Consider the following 17,395-nt stretch of genomic DNA (forward strand, 5'->3'; position numbering starts at 1 on the left):
ATTTCCTGCTTCATGGAAAAGTCTGCTGGATACTATGGGCCTGTAGGCTGAAGATGGATGCCCCAACAGTATAAAAGAACTTTGAGTGACTGTCCAGGCAGCAAGATGTCTCTGTCAATTCTAGAGTTTTAGAAGTTGCTTACTTCTCATTTACTTGGGTAATATTATATCCTTCTGGAGTATTTGATAAAGGTAAAGAATAGATAGATAGTTATAGCTTTCCTTTGTTATGTTAAAAGGTAAAATAGATATAAATAATATAACTGTAATTCCTGTTTAATAATTGTTTTGTTATATGTAGTTTTACTATGTTAAAGTTAAAGCCTTCCTTTTTGTTTAAACAGAAAAATGGGAAATGGTGTAGGAGGTTCTGCTGCCTATATATTGCTTTCATTGGTTGAATAAAGAAACTGCCTTGGCCTTTTGATAGGGCAGCATTTAGGTAGGCGGAGTAGACAGAACTGAATGCTGGCAAAGAAAGCCAACATGGAGCCACCAGGTCAGACATGTTAAATCTTTCCCAGTAAGCCATGACCTCATGGTGACATACAGATTATTAGAAATGGGTTAGATTAAGATGTGAGAGTTAGTCAATAAAAGGCTACAGATAATGGGCCAGGCAGTGATTTAAATAAATACAGTTTCTGTGTGATTATTTTGGGTGTAAGCTAGCTGGGCGGCCTGGACAAAAAGAAGGCCCACTCATTCCTGTTACACTGCTTAATGGGCCATACTAGTAGGAGCACGGAAGATAGTGGTGCTGAGAGTTATTTGAACTATGGGAAGCTCACTCAAGAGGTTTCAGAGGAGAAGAATTTTAGTATGTTGCCTATAAATCTTTCTTGTGACATTTTGGTTTTTAAAAAAGTGGCTGCCTTTCAATCTTGTCTGAAGAGTCTGACTGAGACTAAAGCTTTAGATTAATTCTATTGGCAGAGGAAATGTTAAAATATTCTAGTATAGACTCTGTCATGTGTTTATTAGTGGTAACTTCAATGAAGATTTATAGTGCAAAGAAGCAAGTTGAGCAGGGTAAATTACAAAAAGTAAATTTTGAGGATCAAAAAGACCAGAAGTTCTGGAATAAAGCTAAATCTTGTATTCAAGAAAATAAAGTAAGTGGTGACCTCAGTGCAATATTCCATCCAACTTAGTTTCCAACTTGTGGAAAGGAACTAAGGAAAAGCTTAGAGCTTTGTATGGTGGGGAATACCTTTAATCCTAGCACTAGGAAGGTAGAGGCTGGCAGATCTCTGAGACTGAGACCAACCTGGTCTACAGAAAAAGTTTCAGGAGAGCTAAACTTAGGCAGTGAAAGACAGAAAACTGGAGACAATGTAATTAAATGAGAAGGCTATGTTCCAGCAGGAGCAAGCAGCAGAACTTGGCAGCATGGCCACATGATACTGGCTTTAAAGTTAAAGGTAGAAGAAATGAGTTACGGAATTTGCCTCTTTGCCTAAAGTAAGCCACTGAGGTCAGGCAGGTATCAGGGGTATCCCCTGATGGAGGTCTGGTAAAGAGGCTATTCCATGAAGCTGTGATGTTGAAGCCTGGATTTCCTTAGAGAACACAAGAAGTTAGAGATGTCAGAGTCATTGCATACCTGTTGAGGAGAGCTGTTAACCAGTCCAAGACAAAGAATTGTGTTGCACTCAACAAAGCTGAACAAAGTAGGAAATTTGAAGAGCATTTTGACATCAGACATGGAGCTGAAGTCCTTAGAGTTTGCCCAGCTGGTTTTTGGTCTTTGTTTTGTCTGGTATTTCTTCAGTATGTTGCCTTCCCTGTGTTTGGAATGATAATGTATATTCTGTGCCATTATATATTTGAATCTTTTTTGATCTTGCTTTAACAGGGGATTAGAGTTAAGAGATTGCATGGATCTCAGAAGAGACTGAATTTTGGAGGTTTAATATTGTTGAGACTATTATAGACTAAAAGGGCATAAAAAGTTAGACTTAATTTTTTTTGCATTATGATATGGACTTTGGGCAAAAGGGAAGAGAATGTGGTAGTTTGAAAGAAAATAGCCCCTAAAAAAAGAGGCATTATTTGGAGGTGTGGTCTTGTTGGAAGAAGTGTGTCACTGCAGTGATGGGCTTTTTAAAAATTTTTATTGCTTTATAAATAATACCATTCAAAATTTCCACTTCCTCCTCTCCTCACATTTCCCTCCTGCTCCCCCACTCACCCTCTCCCCTCCCACTCTAGTCCTAAGAGAGGGCAGGGTACTCTATCCTGTGGGAAGTCCAAAGCCCTCTCCCTTCCATCTAGGTCTAGGAAAGTGTGCATCCAACCTGACTAGGATCCCAAAAAGTCAGTACATGCAGTAGATACAAATCCTAGTGCCAGTGGTGGGCTTTGAGGTCTCTTTTGCTCAAGTTTCCCTCAATGTGACAGTCAGTCAACTTCCTCTTGCCTGCAAGATGTATGACTTTCAGCTGTTCATCCAGCACCACATATGCCTGTATACTGCCATGCTTCCCACCATGTGATAATGGAATAAACCTCTGAAACTGTAAGCTGTCATGTCAATTAAATGGTTTCCCTTATAAGAGTTGCTGTGGTCATGGTGTCTCTTCACAACAATAAAAACACTAATTAGGTCTCAAAAATAAAATTATAAAAATAAGATTATATGTTAAAACCAGGCAGGCTTCATCCCAGGAAGGCAAGGTTGGTTCTACAGATTCAAATCAAAAATATAATATACCCTATAAATCAATTTAAGAACATAAACCACATATCATTTCAATTGATATTGTGAAGACACTAAAAAAGGCCAACATGCCTACATGATAAAAGTTCTGTAGACTTTATGAACAGATGGAACATACATCAAAATAATAAAGGCTATATACATAAATCTATATATATCATTTCCAATGATGAAGAAGGGTCATCTGTCTATGTGTTATTTATGTGCATATCCAAATAAAGGGCTCGGTCTGCTATTTCTCCTATGACAGTTAACTTTATGTGTCAACCAAATTGGAACAAATGACTCTCAGATAAAACATGTCTGAGAGGGTGTTTCTGGATATTATAACAATATGTAATTGGTATCATCAATTGTCTACATGTTCTAAAACAGGTATTAATAATTCAGCAATTATATTGTCATGTTGGGAAATTTCTTACACTAAACATTTTGATAAGGTATGAAAATCTGTATTGTGCCCAAGGAACAGACATTCTTTAATGTATTTTATTATGTATTTTATTAGGTTGTAACAAAATCAAAACACTCAATAAAATAAGGAAAATCTCTACTTTTGCAAAATTGGTATTATTGTAAAGGGACTTTGGGTTCTTGATTAAGGGAAAAGCAAGAAAAGATACTTTTTAGGAAATAGTACATATCAGAAGAGGCACAATTACAAGCTTGAGAATTGTAGAAAATACTGCTCCTAATTATGTGGTGATTATTCAAGTATAAAAAAAAAAGAACAGCATTGCAATACTCAGTGATAGTTTGGTTGTGTCCTCTCAAAATGATATATATTGAAACCTTTATCCCTGGTGTACTAGAATATGACTTTACTATAAGTGAAGGTCTTTGTATAAGTACTTAATCTTGAAATCATTTAAGTACACATAATACAGTATGATTGGCATCAAGTGGAAATTAAGGACACACAAACATAGAGAATATCATATTAAGATTAAAGCTAAAATCAGGATGTTTCCACAGGCCAATGAATAAGAAGATTAATAACAAATCACCAAAACAAGGGGAAAATCATTGAACATATGATTTCACATAACATATGAAGGAAACAACTCTTGATCTCAGGATTCTGTCCTGCAAAACCTCATTTAATCTATTGTACTTATGATGTCTTGTACATCAGCCATATTAAGCAAAGGAAATATGGAGTTATAAAACAAAAAATACTTCATAAAAGAAAATTTCCATTTTTCGTTATAAAAAATCTTCAGGGTACAAAGAATGGTCATATAATTGACACTGAGTTATCTTTCCAGAAGGATAGATCAGTACACACACACACACACACACACACACACACACGCACACACACTCACACAACTAAAGGAAATTAACAATTACTTGCAAATACAATTATGTTTACATTTCTTGTTAATATTTCAGAATATTCTGATCATCTACTTTGCACTATTCAGAAGATAAAGACATAGAAAGCTAGGAAGAGCCAGTTCCTGTTAAATGGGAACATGCACTCAAATCTTGATCACCCATTTAGAATAGATGATCAAAGAAAAAATATAACACTGCCAAATAGTGCCAGTTTTATTCCAAAACAGCAATATTAATATTATATATTTAATTATAAAGGCCAGTGAAAATCTAGTATTTCTAAGCTTATTCACACAACTTTGAATTATGAGAAATTATTACTTCTGTTCTTTGTGTTCAAATGTGCTCTAATAGTAATGATTATATTTTACTTTTTTTATATGTAAACATACCTTGGTAATAATTAGACATTTTATATTAACATCAATTAATAACTGTCTAAAAATTACAAAGAAACCTATCTCTGAAAGATTGAATTCTGTTTCTCAAACTCATGAAGCATAGAGTAGGCACTCAAAAAATAAAAATGTATAATACTCCAAAACAATGCCATTTTCTTTCAAAACAACAATACCATATTACATATTTAATAATACAGAACAGTGAAAATTCAGTACTTCCAAGTTAATGCTAGTTTCTTCATAATTAACTTTTCTCCAAAAACTTGTTCTACTCTGGTGAAAAATTAAGTATACTGATTCACAGTGGTCAGACTGGAATAGATTACAGAAAAGCAGCCTTTTCAGACAAACTCAAAGATAAAAGTTTTTATTACACTTACCGCTTTCAAAACAAGCATCAAAGGTAAGATGTCCTTTCTTGGGTTGTCCGGAGTATCCATTTGGAAACACTATGTATTTGCTCACATTCCCACCAATGGCATCCTCATTTCCTGGATCATTGCCTATTCAAGAAAAAGACTAGTATTAAACAGAAATCAAAGTGTATTTTGAAATAGAATTTCAATAATATTAAAATGCAATTTGAAGTTTAGAAGATAAGGGTTGAAATCTTACCTCTACCACATACTAAAATTAGGCCCTCTAATAATAAAAAAGGATAAATTTGTCTTTCAGTGTTGTTCTATATTTAGATTTAAAGCAATTTAGCATCATTACTGAAATCTAAAATATGTTCATGAAACTGAATCAACTCATTAATAATTGTAATTATAATAAATCATAAAATATGTTGTTTTAATATGAAAGAAGAAATTCTTCTATGAATGTCACCGCAGTGTCTTCATGCTCCACCACCAAAGTAATCTGAGACCTAAAAGGCTGATTCTTCAGAAGTTACTTCTACCTCAAATGTAGAAAAATGAAATGTCCATTGCTTGCAAGAAGAAAATTCTCAACAAAACACAAAACCATACCTTTGTCAAATCTGCCACAGAACTGGTACTATAAGACAAGCAAGTAACTTGATATCAAAGAAAATAAAGCCTAAGAATAAAAGATGAGCTGTAAGAACTGACTCTTCTATGACAAGACAGTAGGAATAAGAAATATTAGGTAACATTCAAGTGAGAAAAAAATAAGACACATTTTTAAAATTAAAGATCACATACAAGAACTATTAGAACATAAAATCAGCAGAATCACAGACACACTAGGAATTCACATCTGCTTAAAGTTCCTTCCTTAGCCTCCACCAGATATTTTGGAGAAAGTTAAGAGTCAGAACACTAGTTCAGAAAAATGCTCTTTTTGCTACATGCCTGCATAAGAAGAAAGTTAGAAAACACAACGCAAAAAGGTTATAAAATCCAAATAAAATCAAATAAACTCACAATTAACCAGAGAGCTCCGTATTTCCGATTCAATAATTGATAAAAGTAGTCAGAAGACCCTGAGAAAATTTAAAAAATGTACCAACCAGGTTGTTCTCAGTGACATTTATAGAACGCTTTTTTTTCCCAACAGAATGTTTTTCTTTTTTTTCAAGTGCAAACAGAACATTTACCCAAGTCAGTCTATAAAACGGCTGGTTACAAAACAAGTCTCCATAAACTGCAAATTTCATGATCATAATGGAATTATATTAAAAACACAAGTCAGTGTTTTCTGATATTTATGGTAGATATCCAGCAATCAATAGAAAACTGTGGAACATACAAAACTATGAAAAGTAGTTTACTAAATGTTGAGAAGAACATAGGACGCTAACAAGAGATAGGATCAGGAGAAATAGGAGGGCAGGGAGTATGGGGCTTGTTCTATTATGTTTTGTCAACTTGACACAAGAGTTGGCCAGAAAGAAGAAAGCACAATTGAGAAAAGGCTTCCATCAGGCTTGCCCACACAAATGAGGAAGGACCGAGTCTACTGTGTGGAATCTTACCACTGGACAAGCAGTGCTGGGTTCTATAAGAAAGAAGCTGGACAAGCCATAGGAAGCAAACCAGTGAGGAATCCTGCTTTAAATTCTGCCTCCATGTTCCTGCTTGAGTCCCACCCTTTACAACACTCCATGGAAGACTGAGATTTGCAGTATAACCAAAATAAACTCTTTCCTCTCCAAGCCTTGTTTTGTCAGTGTCTTATTACAGCAACAAATAGCAAAAATATGTTCAAGTTGTACTGCATCCTTGTATGAAAATATTCTTATGAAAACCAGTACCATGTGCAATGAATGTATTCCAATGAAAATACACTACCTAAAAACAAATTAAACACAGACAGAGGCAAAAATGAGCAGATAATGGAATCACTACATACTTTTTAAATTAAGACTAATATACTGAGTCAAGGAGACAAAATCTGTAGGGATGAGGATTTCTTTCTAAGCAAAAATATGGATTCTTAAGGGAGAATATACTTGCTGTTTAGGTTTTTAATTTTGTTTTTTGAAACAAAGTCTCTCTATGTAACATTGGCTGTCCTGGAAGTCTCTAGGTAGACCAAGCTAGCCTGAAATTCACAGAGATCCATTTGCCTCTGCCCCCAAAGTGTTCATATTAAAGCATTTGCCACCATGTCTGGCACAGAATCCACTCTTGATGGAAAGATTGTGAACATCACTGAAATTAAAACTAAGGATTTAGATTATTTCATAAACAGTTGAAAGCAGGTCTCCAATTTTCAGAGTTTTACTTTGGGTAGCATAGAAGCAGCAGACTGCATTCAACAGAGAAATCTTTTCTGATGATGATGTTTTGTTTCCTTTCATATTTTATTGGTTCCTTTATTTGAGACAGGTACTGACTCTGCACTGGAGGTTGTCACAAATTGCAGCTATCCTCCTGCCTCTGTCTCTCAAGTGCTGAGATTACAAAAGTATGTCACCATACCAAGCAAAAAATCTTACAAGAGTCAATCAATGCAACAGATTTTAATTGCATTATTTAAGAAACTGGCAAAGTCACCCAAACTTTAACCTCTATCACCACTGAGGCAAAACCTCTACAAACACAGGTAACAACCTACTAAGACTCTGATGATTGCAAGCATTTTAGCAATACGCACACATAGTACACATGAATTAGACATTCAATAAAATATAAAGTAAACAAAATTTCTAATGCACTAGAAACAAAAAATAGCATGGAAAATTTTACTAAGATATTCTTTTAATGCAGCAGTCTGAAACAGAACTTACAATACTTCTATGGAATGTCTATATTCTGTGGAATAGGTTATCAATGAAAACAGTATGAACAATGATTACTAATGAAACAGACCAACATGAAGGTGCCTAGCTGGTGGTGCCAGGTATACCTCAAATAGGAGAGTCTTGTATGACCTCTAAATATAATACTAGCTATAAATTTACTTAATAAATCCATTTATAATTATGTGAGCTGAGAATCCACCTCTGTTTTCATATAAATACAAAGCAATTTGCAAATTTTTCTAACCACAAATAAAATAAAAATTCAGAGAAATTATATTTGATTTGTTCATAATTTTATTCAAAAATAAATCATAATTTTGGAAAAATCATGCATATCACCAACAGCATTGTAATTCTTTCAGGTTGCTGCCACAACATCCCTGTCAGTCAGCACTTTTAAGGCCTCTGTTTACAGTAAATATATGTATGAGGTTATACATGAATATCTAAGCACTCTACTTTTTCTGCAAATGACCGGATATACACAAATCCTATTTTCCTTTGGAAGAGTCCCCTGTTCAGGCTGTAGATCTGTATGAAATGCCATCTTCCCCAGGGAGTACTGCCTTAACTTTCCCATGTAAAAATAATGAATTATCCTATGTGTTCACATGGCACATTATTTATCACTTTATTTCAGAATTATTTTTCTAATGAGTTTCTCCTTCTGGTGATCATACAGTTTCACATCAGAAGAGACTAACGTTTTACCTCTTATCGACACATTCAGTGTCTCCATCCCATAATAATGCTTAAGAAAATGTCAACAAATTGTAAATAATTTTTAATTTATTAGAAAATTTAAAGATATTTTATGAGTTCAATTTTATAAACATTGGATTTTTTGTCACCTTGAAAGTATATTCATCAAATAATTGAAAAAGTACTTTATATTTTATTTATTTAATGAATATGGACATTTTGCATGTATGTCTGTACAACACTTGCAGACTGGTTCCAGAAGATGCCAGAAGGCATGAGATCCTCTGCAAAAGAAGCCAGTGCTCTTAATCTCTGAGCCATTTCTATGGCTCCCAATGCATTATATATTTGTATTTTAACATACATAAACAATAAGGAATATTATGTAATATTAATTACATATTATGATTGATTATCAATTATTTTTAATAAACATAATCAAAATACTCAAGAGAGCAAACTGATAAGTGACCGGTTTATTTTGCTCATAATTTCAAAAGGTTTAGTAATTGGTTAACGGCCAGAAAGGTACAGGAGTAAAAGGGCTGGGGTGGAGGTCAGCAAGTGTTTCATCACCTGGTGGAAAACAAGAAGCTGGGAAGAATGCAGAGATGAGACCAGGACAGACGTAGCCATCAGGATATGCCCTGTGACCTACTTTCTCCACCTAACCTCTTAGCATCAAGATTCTCCCAAAATAGCACCGCCAACTGGCAATCGATCTTTCCATGCATTAAACTGTGACAGACATTCAGATCTCAACCACAACAGTCATTTAAGGAAACAAGGCAAGGAACACAGAACTGAGAAATCATACCTCAATCACTTTATGTGCATATGAAATTACAAACAAAGACAAACACGGGAATATAAAATAATTCCAAAAGACAGCTTTAATTGCTATAGAATAACTCCAGAGTTTCTGACTTCTGTACATTTTCATGATTAGCCTAAACCTTGTTTTCTGCAGAGTTTAAGATTCTAAAACTGGTTTTAAAATCAGCAAGGCATTAATAATTTGAAGTATGGCTTTGGATTTTAATATGTTAAATTTTTGAGAAATTGAAATCATTTAATTCAGATATGTGCTGTTAGAATAACTTAACCTCTCTGGGTCTGTTTTCTTAACATACAGTGCTTTCCTGAAACTTACAGAAAGTACATGTGAATAACCTAGAATGCATACTTCTGCAGTAAGTGGTCAGCTATTATTACATCACTGCCATCACTGAGACAGGTATATCACCAAATATGTACATTTACCGAAGAGAATAAGCGATTAAATTCTGTAAAGTATATAGGAGAATTAAGAAAAGGAAAGGAACTTCTTAAAATCTACAAGGAAGGCATTGTGCCTTTTCCTTGAATTAAGCACTGAACAATATAGCATCCTATTCTGTTATACATGAAAATACCCGCATTATCGTTTTATGCATTTTATCTAAACATAAAAACAGAAAGCCAGTGAAGTTTTTTAGTATAAGAAAGTTAGGAATGAAAGATTGAATGAAATAGCTAAAGTTTACCTTTAAAGAAGTAAATATTAATCTTGAATTTTTGTTAGTATATACCTTGACGACATTGGTTTTTACAGATTTATAAAAATAACACAGAAAACAAAATACTTAGAAATAAATTATGAGTTTATTTGGGATGATGAGGAAAGATTTGTATTGTTAAAATGTACATGTACCTAGTGAGATAATGTGGTAATTATATCTTATTTCAGACTGATAAATAGGCCTGTGGAGACACTTAGGAATAGATTTTAGATCAGTAGAGAATTCTGAGCCTTAAATGGGTTACGCTGCTGAAGGATGTGACTTAAGCATACTTTGCTTTATTTCTATGCTGAAAACTACTTCACAAAAGGGTACAAACAACTCCTATTACTCAAAATTAAGAAGTCTGTTAATTAATAAAAATTGATCTTTATAGACATCATGTTTCCATCTCACAACCAAAACAAACCCTTTTGAATAGCTACTACCTATCATTACCTCAATGTATTGGTGTAGCTAAAGGGGTCTGTCAAAAGGTTCATTTTTATGCTATCTTTCCAAGGATTCATAATTATGGTCAAAAATTACATCAAAGATGAGAATGTAGCCTATTAATCACAAATTCTCAAACAAAATAATAATTATATATCTGAAAATTCAGTTTGAGAATGTTTTAGGAAAGAAAGTATATTTATTTGGGTTGGCTTTTAAATTTGTGTTTGTTTATGTTTTAGTCATTTTGTTGTTTCTTGGGATTTTTTTTTCTCTGTTTTTAAGATAGGATATCAACCTGTACCCTGCTGGGACTCACTATGTAAATCAGGGTTGCCTTTAACTCACAGGGATTTACCTGCCTCTTGTCTCTCCAGTTCTGGGATCAAAGATGTGAGCCATTTCTTGACTTTCTAAGACAGGTTCACATTATATAGCTTAGGCTAGCCCTAATTCTTGATTCTCACACCGCAGCCTCTCAAGTACTATAATTATATGCAGGTGTACCAGTCTTTTTCTTTTGAGCCACCAACAAGCTACCAAATCATGACACAGAGACTTTTTATTAGCTATGAATGCTAGACCTAGCTTTAGCTCATTTCTAACTAGCTCTTTAAACTTACATTAACCCGTTTCTCTTTATCTACTTTTTGCCTTGGAGCTTTTTACCTTTCTTCCTGTATTTCTTACTTTCATTACCTCTCTTGTCTGGCTGGCAGATGCCTGGTTTCTGACCCTAGGCATGTCCCTCTCCTCCCTGTTCTCTTCTTTTGTTCCTCCTTTTCCACACCTAGATTTCTTCTCCCATTTATTCTCTCTGGCTGCAAGCCCTTCCTATCCTTTCTCTGCCTAGCTATTGGCCACCCAGCTTTTTATTAAACCAATCAGGTGCTATCAGGCAGGCAAAGTGAAACAAATGCAACACATACTTACCTAATCAAACAAATGCCAGCGAAAACAAACACAACACAGCACTACACGGTTAACAAAGGCAGCAGAAACAAGCGTAACACAAGTTCACATAGTTGAAGTGATATTTCACAGCCTAAACAAATGTAACACATCTTTGCATAGTAAAAATAATATTAAAACATGCATGTGCCTCTGTGCCTAGTTGTGTGGGAGTTTTAATCTCAGAGAACTAACATCCATACACAACTTCTCCCAAGCATTCTAAAAGTTATGTATCCATTTGTTGACACTGTAAATAGGTTTACAAAGTGTACAGTAGCAATTCACTTCTGAAATGAATTTGTCAATACATCTACAACACAAGCAAGGGATCTAGATTTTTTTTAAGCTACAGCTAATCACAACATGCTTCAATACTGAATACATAGTATAGATCTAATTTTGTGCACACCCTATTTTGTGCCTAGAACTAATGGTAATATACAAAAAGTATAAGCCATAAACCAGTTCCTTCCTCAATAAAAGAATATTAACACTTTTAAAATACTGATAATATAGTAAATAGTTATAATAAGTAATAAAATATGAAAGAAAAAATATTCTGTTTCTCCAAGTACAGATGGTATAGGAAGTGCTATAGGAGTTGAAGAAATAGAGACGTAAGGCTGAATTCTTGCTTGGTTATTTTTCAGTTGTTATGATCATTGATGAACCCAAATTCATCAAAGCTAAGCTTTTAAGGCTTCTATTTTGCGACATTTCACAGTTGTTCAAAACAAATGGTTGACCTTTTTTTTCCTGAAAGAGAAATATGCATCCATTTTTCCAGTAATTGTTAATAAAGGATTTTCATACTTTGATCTTGTAAGGAATGTATTATACCTTTTTAATTTTAAATTATTTCATATGACAATTAATTTTGTATTCCTAAATGCTTACTCCCCAGTAAAGAACTTATATATTTTCTACTTATAAGCTAGTCATAATGAAAAGAAATATACTTTTCTTTAATAACTATTAATAGAGACACCTATATTCATTACAGAAAAAAAACGGGAAAGCTGCTCCATGGAATCATGTGGTAGGAACCAGATGAGGCAGTGAGAGAGCTAGAGAGCAAAGAGTCTGCGCTGCTTCAGCTGTCACACAGGCTCAGAAACTGCTCTTTCACACAGATTGAACTGTTTCGGGAAAGCAATGAAGATGGATCAGCCCTTGGAGAATTTACATATGTAATCTTGTCAAACTCTACAACTGCATTCTGGTTCCCAAATTAGACTTGTACTTCTAAATGAAATTTTAATTTACAGCCTAAAAATGGAACCCTTAAAAACAACATCTGGCTAGTATTCCTAATCTATTTCTGCCAGACTCAATATTCAAAAAGTTCCAGCAGTGTTCTACAAATTGTGGACTATCCAAGGTTGCTGATAGGTCTCATTAATCTCCCTTAGCAACCACAAAGAACTAACTCAGTTCTAGGCACTCTGCTGGGTACTGGACATACAAAATGAATAAAATTAGTATAGGCAGTGATGTGATGTAAATAAGTATTTAACAGTTTTCTATATTCTCTATATATTATGATTGCATGCTGAAAAAAAAGGTGATGTTGTAAAGAGACAATGAACATCTAATGTATAAAAGAGGGAGTATAAGCCAAGCTTTTTGTAGAGAAAGGTAAAATTGGAGAGCTGAGGAGGTTTTAAACAGTACATATGTCTTACAAATGTATCAGTAATGATAAGTTAATATAAAAATGATAAAAATTAAGAAATGACAAACTTCACAGATGTTAAAATTAAATTCTCTACATTTACTTAAAAATATCTTTACTCAAATAGGTTAATTTTAACTTCAGAAGGCTGAGGAAATATAATTCCTTATCATAATTCTTGTGGGTGTTTCCCAGATAGACAATTAGTCACAAGAATATAAACATCAAACTCAAGATTCAAACAATTTCATAATCATAATCAATGATGTTAGGCCAAATTAACAAAGATAAATGGTATGGCCTGATCTTAACTAGTGCATCTATATATTACATATATATCATACATACATGTACATTATTTATATAATAAATCACACATTGATTCAACTCATAAAGTGTAGTTTTAAAAAAACTCAAAGTTTCTGATCAATTAGTATTACTAAAATTTAATACAAACTACCATAATACCATGAGAAGAAATTTTTCTTGATCATATAAAATAAATTTCAAAGGATCATATAATGATCTGATTAGAGCTGAAAATTTTGGGAAATTTTAAATTCACATTTTAAGAAAACAAACTACATATAAAACTAGTAAGATTCTACAGTACTCTAAATTTAAGTTTTACAAAAGAAATAATGTTATTCCATCCATATTATCTAACAAAGCATTTTAAACAGAAGAACTATAAACAATTGCCTAATTGGATGAAATGATTAAGTAAAAGAAAAATATGAAATATTTTATTATTTTGGGTAAGTTAAACCAAAAGGTTCGAAGTATATATAAACAGAACTATTGCAGAACTTTTTTAAAGGCTATAAAAATAGTTACTAAGTTTTGAGAAATAAGAATGCATGAGACATTGCACTAAACACTTATATGTATGAAGTTACATATATCCACATATACATATACATACATATATATATATATATATATATATATATATATTTGAAGAAAGAGAATAAGACTTGGTGTGTAATCCAAGTGGACCTTGAGTCAATTATATATCCCAAGCCAACCTGCCAACCTTGACTGTGCAAGCTTCCAGGTCAGCCTTCCAAGTGCTGTATATTATTTAATACAATAATCCTGTGGAATGGTTCTTAGTTCTTTCCCTTTATAAATAATAAAACTTGACTCTTAGAATTGTAAAGTAACTTTCCCATGTTACATAGCTAATGAATAGAAAAGTCACAAATTATATCCAGTTCTGATTCCCACAGCATTAACCATTTGTTTGGTGCAGTTAGTCATTCAATAAATGAGTTCCTGCTGTCTACCAGGAATAGCTGTAATCGTGGAGACAGCATCACAGAGCACAGATGATATTCATTCAATGATACTGGAGTGTCAGTAACATGTGATACATGTTGTTAACACTTGGCACATCAAAGCAAGCAAAATGGCCAAATAGTTCTTCTCATCTATCTTAATCTAAAAAATCAAGAATGGTGGTTTGAAGTTAAAACCTAATGAAATTCCAGGAAGGTAAGTAAAAGTTTCTTGGAGAATATGATAAAATGGCTCAGGATAATGTAACTGCAACCAAAAGTCTGCAGAAAAACATATCAGGTTATATAGAAACCACAAATGATTAAGACTAGGCCATATTTATTGAATATAGATCCTTTTCTCATATAATATATCCTTATTGAAGAGGATATAATATATCTTCTCACTCTACTCCTCCCAGACTAAGAACCAGAGACTAGACAATTCAGAAACAGAAGAGAAAACCAAATCTTTCAAAGATTCTTCAGTTTTGAAAAAGAATGTTGAACTCAATTCATTTTAATAACTATAAAAATAAAAGTGAAGGGGTACAAGCTTCATGATATCATATATTTATAAAATATAATAAATTTTACTTAAAATATAGCTTTTTAGAAATCCTTCAAATTTTTCTCTCATAGTTCATATGAAATTTTACTAGTAGTATTCATTGTACATGATAGAAATAAAAACATTTTAATACAAGTATATCATGCACTTTGACCATATGTACTTCCCCACCCTCCAATTCCTCTATATTTCCAACTGTTACTATTATGCATTGTCCCTTCATTGTGCATATGTACATTTTCTTTATCCACTCACATTTACTGACACCAAGACTGGTTATCTAACTTGATTATCAAGAATAATGCCACGGTACACAGAGATATGCAAGTATTTCTGAGACATACTCAGGAATGGTGAAGCTAGCTCTACTGATAGATCTCTATGTAGTTTTCTCATGAACTTCCATATATATATTCCCATAGTGTTTGGACTAGCAGACATACCCATCAGTAGTTTATAATAGCTTCTCCCCAGCTTTTATTGTGGGATTTTTTGTTGTTGTTGTTGTTCTTTTAAAGATAGCCGTTCTCTCTTGGGTAAAATGCAATGTTAATGGTTTACTTCATAATTTCATGATGACTATAAATGATGAGCACTTTTCAATGTTTTTATTCACTATTTATAACTCACCTTTTGAGACACATCTATTCATTTCACTGGACAATTAACTGATAGTATTGTTTGATTTCTATGCATTGGGTTGTTGAAATCTCTATATATTCTAAAGAATAAACTACTCTCTAAAGCATAGGTAGAAAAGGCTTTCTTCCATTCTATAAGACAAGAATTTCTTCGGTTATTGACAATGACTCTGGGACTTGTTTCTTGTGCATATTCTGGATTTTTGGGGATTCAGTCTGATTGGATATTCACCTTCCTGGTCCTGGAGGGAGCGGGGAGGAACTTGAACTACCCACAGGGCAGGAAACCCTGACTGCTCTTAGGGATGGAGAGGGAAGAGGAGAGGGAGTGTGGGGAGTGGGAGGGTGTTGGGAGGAGGGGAAAATGGAAACTTTTATATTTTAATAAACTTTAAAAAAAGAAAAAGAATTTCTTTGGTTCCTGGAGAATTGTCTGTATTCTGTCAATCATGTTTTAAATAAACGCTGATTGGCCAGGCAGGAGGTGTAGGTGGGAAAACCAGACAGGAAGTGGAAATGATGCAAGGAGAACAGGAGGAATTCTAGGGAGGAGGAAGTTGATTCCTCCCACTCCTGCCCAGAACACCAAAGCAGCAGGATGTGAGCTGCCCCACTGAAAAAGGTACTGAGCCACATGGCTAACATAGATCAGAAAAATGGGTTAATCAAGATGTGAGAGTTAGCCAGTAAGAAGCCTGACCTAACGGGCCAATCAGCCTTATAACTTACGAAGTCCTCTGTGTAGTTGATTTTATTTGGGGCTTGCAGACTGTGGGGGTTGGGCAGGACAGAAAACCCCATCAGCCAGCCTTCTCATGTTACAGGTTCCAGTTCTTTCATTCATTTACTTCTTTTATTGTGCCAAAGCTTTTTAAATTAATGTAACCACATTTCTCAATTTTTAATTTTATTTTAAGAGCTATTAGAATCCTTTCAGAGTGCTCTTTCTGACACGTACATCTCGCAATGCGCTTTTTTTTTCTTCTAACTTAAAGTGTCTGGAGCTGTCCTTGATCCATTTTTATTTACTATTTGTATAGAGTGAGAGATATGGATCTAGTCAATCAAAATTATTAGATGTGAAAAAATAGTAAAGATCTGAAAGGAAATGAACTAAATGAAGAGAAAAAAGAACAACCCAAAGAATCAATGAGACGAAGAGTTGGTTCTTGAAATAATAAACAAGACAGACAGACCATTAGCTATTAACTAAAATACTAATAGCCAGGGGTGTTGAGAAAGATGAGAATTTACAACAGACAATTTATAGAGGAATGGTGAGTCCATGTCATTAAAAATTTGTCCAACCAAAAGCGTGTCTTCTTGTGAGGCTCCTAAAAGTAGGACAGGGGCTGTCTGTCTCTGTTACCTGCTCTTGGGATCCTCTCCTCCTACTGGGCTGCCTAGTCCAGCCTCAAAAAGAGAGAAGGTGCCTAGTCTTACTGCAACTTAATATATCATGACTGGCTAATATACATGGGAGGTCTACCCTTTTCTGAAAAGAAAGGAGGAGTGGATGGGAGGAGAAAGAGGGAAGCTTTGGGAGAGGGACTAGGAAAGAAGGAGGGAGGGAGGTGAAACTGTGAAACAGTAATTGGACCAAAAATTTTTAATTAATTATCACTAAAGAGTAAATGAATCAAACAAACTAAAATTTATAATGCCCTTTTAAGACTAAGATTCACTATAAGTATTTGTGGGATATAAGAATACTTAGTATGAATACTTAATAAAATGCCTAAGAATAACAGTCTCATTTTATAGTTACACACACATATCAGAGACAATACTAAGAAATTTTCAATTTCCAAAGAATACTGCTTTGCTTTGATGATTAAAATATTTAAATATTTCTAAATAAGAACGTGATACAGAGGTATAAATGGCCTCAGCAATCAAA

The 17,395-nt window shown here is 33.8% G+C and overlaps 1 protein-coding gene across 3 annotated transcripts in view; it reads right to left on the reverse strand.

Moving 5' to 3' along the window:
- LOC125412531 (BEN domain-containing protein 5) overlaps window positions 1–17,395 on the reverse strand; it is a 1,187,626-nt gene that overhangs the window by 1,117,369 nt on the left and 52,862 nt on the right. For all 3 annotated transcript variants that reach the window (XM_048453388.3, XM_048453389.3, XM_085686420.2), the window contains exon 2: window positions 4,845–4,967. In XM_048453388.3, the coding sequence (XP_048309345.2) occupies window positions 4,845–4,967 (123 nt within the window). The remainder of the gene's footprint in view (window positions 1–4,844; window positions 4,968–17,395) is intronic.

Source organism: Myodes glareolus, chromosome 3 (assembly GCF_982192425.1).
Source record: "Myodes glareolus chromosome 3, mMyoGla1.1, whole genome shotgun sequence".
NCBI classification, from domain to species: Eukaryota; Metazoa; Chordata; class Mammalia; order Rodentia; family Cricetidae; genus Myodes; species Myodes glareolus.